This window comes from Cryptomeria japonica, chromosome 3, assembly GCF_030272615.1.
Source record: "Cryptomeria japonica chromosome 3, Sugi_1.0, whole genome shotgun sequence".
Classification (NCBI taxonomy): Eukaryota; Viridiplantae; Streptophyta; class Pinopsida; order Cupressales; family Cupressaceae; genus Cryptomeria; species Cryptomeria japonica.
In genome coordinates, this window is record NC_081407.1 from 377,579,659 (window position 1) to 377,585,046 (window position 5,388).

General features: G+C 34.7%; 1 protein-coding gene across 1 annotated transcript; it reads left to right on the top strand.

Moving 5' to 3' along the window:
- Positions 1–3,631: 3,631 nt before the first annotated feature.
- Positions 3,632–3,985, top strand: LOC131080061 (F-box protein GID2-like). The gene has a single exon (XM_058018156.2). It carries the CDS (start codon positions 3,632–3,634, stop codon positions 3,983–3,985), a length of 354 nt encoding a protein of 117 aa, XP_057874139.2.
- The last annotated feature ends 1,403 nt before the right edge of the window (positions 3,986–5,388 follow it).

Here is a 5,388-nt window from a genome sequence, read left to right on the forward strand (position 1 = left end):
CAACTTCTTCAACAAATCCAATATTAAAATATGGGCAAAACACATCATCACTTTCTGATTGGTGGTCCTCACAAGCTTTGGCGAACACAAAAGGGGCTTCTGCAGATATCATGCGCACATCCTCGTCCACCTTCGTAATCTTCTGGATGCAAGCTAGGGGCAAATGATGTTTCTTAAAATCACTCGATTATGTGACCTCCTATGCCCTCACATAAAAGGGCTCATGGATCTGCTCCTTGCAGTGCAAAGTCACCTGAAATCTGCCATGGCCATCAAAGACCCCTAAGCAATGTAGACTCCATCGACTTCAGCCACGAATGACAACAATGCTCATGACATCCTCCATTTCTCGCCTTCTAACGCAAATTGACACCATGCTATGTTGCAGGCGTGAGACTTTGTCTTTGTCTCTTAACTCTAAGACCCACAACTACGAAGAACCGACAGATCTGGCCGCCTTTTCTGTCATCGTATTTTCTTCCCTTTCGTCTTCCATATACAAAAAAATGGTTAATTGGCTCTAGTTTAATGACGTCTTTCAGACTATGTTCCAAATTTTATCTGTCACCATAGGCAACACAGTAATCCATGCCTTGCACTCCTCTAGCGGCATCGCCTCCACACTATTCTCTGGCTTCCCATCAAAACAAGGGAGCTCCTTAATGTCCTTGTGTTTCACAGTGACCTCATCCTTCAACTGGGAGTCGAGCATTGCTTCCATGATCTAATGTTCCTTCACAATGTCCATGTCCTTCACAGTGATAGCCACGGCCACATTTAGCACTTTTGTTTCTACGACTTCCAAGGGCACTTCGGGAGCAGGGGGAATCTTCATCTCGACATTACTCTCAACTGTTGATTCAAGTTGCGTCTTCACGCAACTCTTCTCAACCTCATGCTCCTCATCATCCACATTGACACTATCATCCACATCCATCCAATCAAGTTGATGAACCATATCTCCCTTCTCTTCATGTGACGCCTGAAACTGCTTGGAGCGATACCCACTGACCTCGTCTCTCGTTAATGGCTGCTTCTGCTTCAAACCAGAAAACCTTGTTTTGTCCTGCACTTCATCATCCAAATCCATAGGCTCATATTCTTCTATGAAAATGTCTGTGAAAAGGTTGTCTTTATCATCATGGGAGTGCCTCTTTATTTTTTCCAAGGCCATGCCATCTGCAGAGCTCTCTAAAGTCACAATTACTCCTAGGCTTCCTTGCCCTGCTACCTCACTCCAATCTGCAACCTCCTCATCTCGGGAGGCAAAATCAACCACAGATTCAACTTGGGTTTCCGATGGCAAACACTCTTTCTCCCAAAATCTTTTGAGCTCCTCTTCTTCAACATCGGCTTCTTTCCTAGCATCTTTCTGCCAACAAATTCCAACTAAGGCATCATGGGGTTCAACCTTCACCACACGAATACCAACAACTTCCCGGCCATTAACAGTTTGGCCAATAAGTGCCAAAGCTGGTTCAAGAGAGAAGCAAATAAGAATCCCAACATCCTTCTCTTTCACTGGATTCTCCTCTTGAACTAAGTTCCCCTCTTTCTTCCAGCCATCCCACCAATGTACACAATGCTTGAAGCACAGTCATATCATAGAAGTTATGAATTTTACCTTTTTCTTCCTCCTCCATCTCTGCTCAAGCCAACCTAGGCTCTGATACCAATTGTTAGTTTAAATCAAGCAAAGAAATAACATAAAACAATGAAAGAAAAATGGAAATAAAGAATGCAACACGAGACACGATTTACAATGGTTTGACAAATACCTATGTCCACTCTCAAGTAGCGAAATCATCTATTAACCAATATCCAAATCATCTAATACATAGACTGCACACATATTTATACATTCATATTCAAGTATGAATCGAAGAGTTGAGGGAGCCAAAAGGTCATGTGACCGTTGGGCTTCACATCCCAACAAAAATTAAGGTATAGTACTAAGATTCTCCAATTAGAGGATGACTAACCTTTCATAAATAGTGCTAAGATTTATGTTTCATCATAACAAAATTTAAAGAGATGGATTATTGACAAATTATTTTCATTTAAACACTCAAATAAATTGTGTGATTGATCAAAAGACCTTATTTGAATAATAATTAATAATTAAGGCACCAAGCCGAGGCTTGAAACAAGCAGTCCAATTTAAGTACTATATAATCCAGCAATAAAATAAAAGGTTAACATAAAATAAATATAATAGATTACTCTATATATTATAGATTTGAACTTGGCATATATCTTGGTAATTGAAACTGTTACAGTGATTCGAACTTTGGCACATGTTTTTGTGTCTAACAAAATAGACGGCACTTAAAACTGTTGCATTAATTAAGCCTAAATTAAAAGATAATTAAAATGTCCAAACGACTGGCTGACAACAGCCACAGTTTAAAACATTTGACCTACGACCTGGCTTGTTCAACAATACGTTTTAACTCTACTGCCAGATACAAACCGGAGTACAACTCAGTTGTCTGTAATAAATTTGGGGCAATTGTTTTTTCTTGGTGTTATAAATTGATAATATATATGAAGACCTCATTTTCAATATAGACATTCATCAATATCAATAAGAATTACAATATTATAATTTAATTGTCATCATTTATAAGTTCATATATAAGAAATGTTATCTTGAATATAAACATTCAGCAATAACAATTTTAGAAACAAAAATCATAATACCAAAATTTAACCATCCTACTATACCATTCAAAATATGTTACCATAATTTAACCATCACACTATACCATTAACAACAACAACAATGATTACACTGCATCGCTTTCACATTCTATCCTCCTTCCTTCTCATTGATTACAAGTGCCGGCATAATAGTGTTGTCCCACCTTGTCCTTTTTGTATTTATCCTGCTAATCACAGTTGCATATATATTGTTGGAATCCTCAACGTCATAAGCTCTCCTCCATGTCTGTTTGTCTCCCCAATTTCGGTTCCTGGATTCTTCTTCATATAATACATCATGTAATTAACATCTGTTGTTGTTCTATGTGGATCTCATAGTTTTGGCAGTTTAAGTAGAGTGATGCAAATGTTAAAAGTTTGAATTTTTATGAAAAGGTTTTATTTTAAAATTATGTTTATTTATACAATTTTAAGAAATATGAATGTATTTGATTATGTTTCAATATAAGATTGCGAAAATGAAATATAAAACATATATGTAATCTTAAAAATAGAAACAACCACAATACAACAAAAATATAACTCATTTCTGTAAATTACAAGTCATACTTTATATTTAGCTCATTTGTATGTTTTCCTATTTGTTTTTAGTCTTTGTCATGAATGTAAAATTAATCCAATAAAAAAAATTGACCAAAACAAACTTGACTGTATTACAATAATATAAAAGCAAGACCTTAAATGACTTTAAAAAACTATTATATTATAAGTTTGTCCCAAAAGAAATTGGCATACTTGATATGTTTATCTAATGTGAAAGCAAAGGTTTAAGGTAACATGATAAATGTTGTCTCAAATGGACTCTATCCCATTAGTTTGTTTTGACAGTTTACAATTCACTGTAATATCTAGCTCTATATAAGTAGAAGAACGTACCCATTTTATCATAAGTATTCAATTTCAAAGAATGCGCAGGGTGGGGGAATCCATGGAGTCCAAAGTACAAAAAGTTGCAGGACGTGAAGTCACGGCAGGTAACTCTAATTCCCATGCAAGCCATGCAATATTTGGCAACAATGTGGATATTCTGCAAGAAATCTTGAAGCATCTGGATGCCAAGTCAGTGGGCATCGTCTCCTGTGTTAGCAAAGGGTGTCAGCAAGCTGCAGAAAGTGAATATGTGTGGAAAATCTTATGTACCCATATCTGTCCTTCATCTGTTTTTGAAACAGAGAGGCTCCAGTCACTGGTAGCAACCATGGGTGGATTTAAACGCCTACATGAATTTCTTGCATCCTCTCCGATCATATTCCCATCATAAGCACTGTTCTTCGCTGAATGAAGATGTCATCAGGCTTTCTCTCTCACTGTTTTCAGTTGATTACTATGAAAGAATGCTTGAACATTTAAGGACCAGAATGCCTCCAATTTTTAGATCCATTCAGGCATTACTGCAATAGTTCAGCCTCCAGATTCCTGCACAGGTATGGTGGAAAAATCAATGAAAGAGAATCAAAAGGGCATGTTTTATATGAGGCCTGCACAGATATGAGGGCATGTTTTATTTTGACATCCGGTCTGTAGATGGATTGGCTTATACTAATTGAGCTGCCAATGAGAATTTAGATATTTAATACTTTGAGTCCTGATTGTCCTGCTCCAAACAGTTTAGGTTTACTTGTATAAAGGAAGATTACAGAAACAGCCTTTGAAAATCAGTTAAGAATTTTGTTTACAAAAGTTTTTCAGGTTTTCAAATTTTGATATATTAAATTTATTGCTTAATGCAATGGATTGTCATGATTGTTGTTCTTTCTCTTTATTTGGCGATGCCATCAATGAGTTCATACTTCAAATCCCCTGTCCAGAATCATGCTTCTCTTGCTATGGCATTAATTGCTTATTTTCCTTCTCAAGTTTACATTGTTGAAGATGATTCTGCAAAATATCGTACGGGAAAAATCGGTGGGATTCGAACCACAGATCTGATTTATGAATTAATTTACACTAATGCCGTATCTGGTAAAGTGAAACTGTGAAGACGGTAAGAAGTTATTGAGGCATTGACTGTAATCTTGGCTGCTATTGACTGTAATTTTTGCTGCTTCTTTGGTTTGTAATTATTGTTTGTATTTTGATGACTTTGTCATAGTTTTTAATTATATTTTGTAATTGTGTTTTCTTAATTCTTAAAAAATATTAATGGTGGAATTTACAACTTAAAGGGTAAAATTAGGTTTTTTTTGGTTTTTATAATTTGTATAAGTATTTTTTAGAATTTTTTATTAAAAAAAAAGGATTTAGTAAGTAAATTTTGAATTCTATTAAATCAAAGAGTAAAGATATTAGAAAACTTATTTAATTTAGGGGATATATTTTTCAAACCTTTTAGGGAATAGGAAATTGAATAAATAAATATATTATTTACATATATTTGACTTCAGGGGAAGATATAAAGAAAAAAATGTGATTGATATAAGGGAAGTTGTATATTTTTAAGTTTGTAGGAAGGGGATTTTAGTTTTGAAATTTTCAAACAATAAGAGGAGAGGAGAGAGAAGGAAAGATTATAAATATATCTATTTGTAACCAATCAATCTTTGTATGAAAGGAAGAACAATTCTATTATAATATCATGTAAATTGTAGAAGTTTAAAAAAAAATTTATGAAAAGATTATATATTAAAATTAAATTTATTTATATAATAAGATACTTATAAGATA

Excerpts from the sequence above, each read along its gene's own strand:
- LOC131080061 (XM_058018156.2), top strand. The coding sequence starts at position 3,632 with ATGCGCAGGGTGGGGGAATCCATGGAGTCCAAAGTACAAAAAGTTGCA.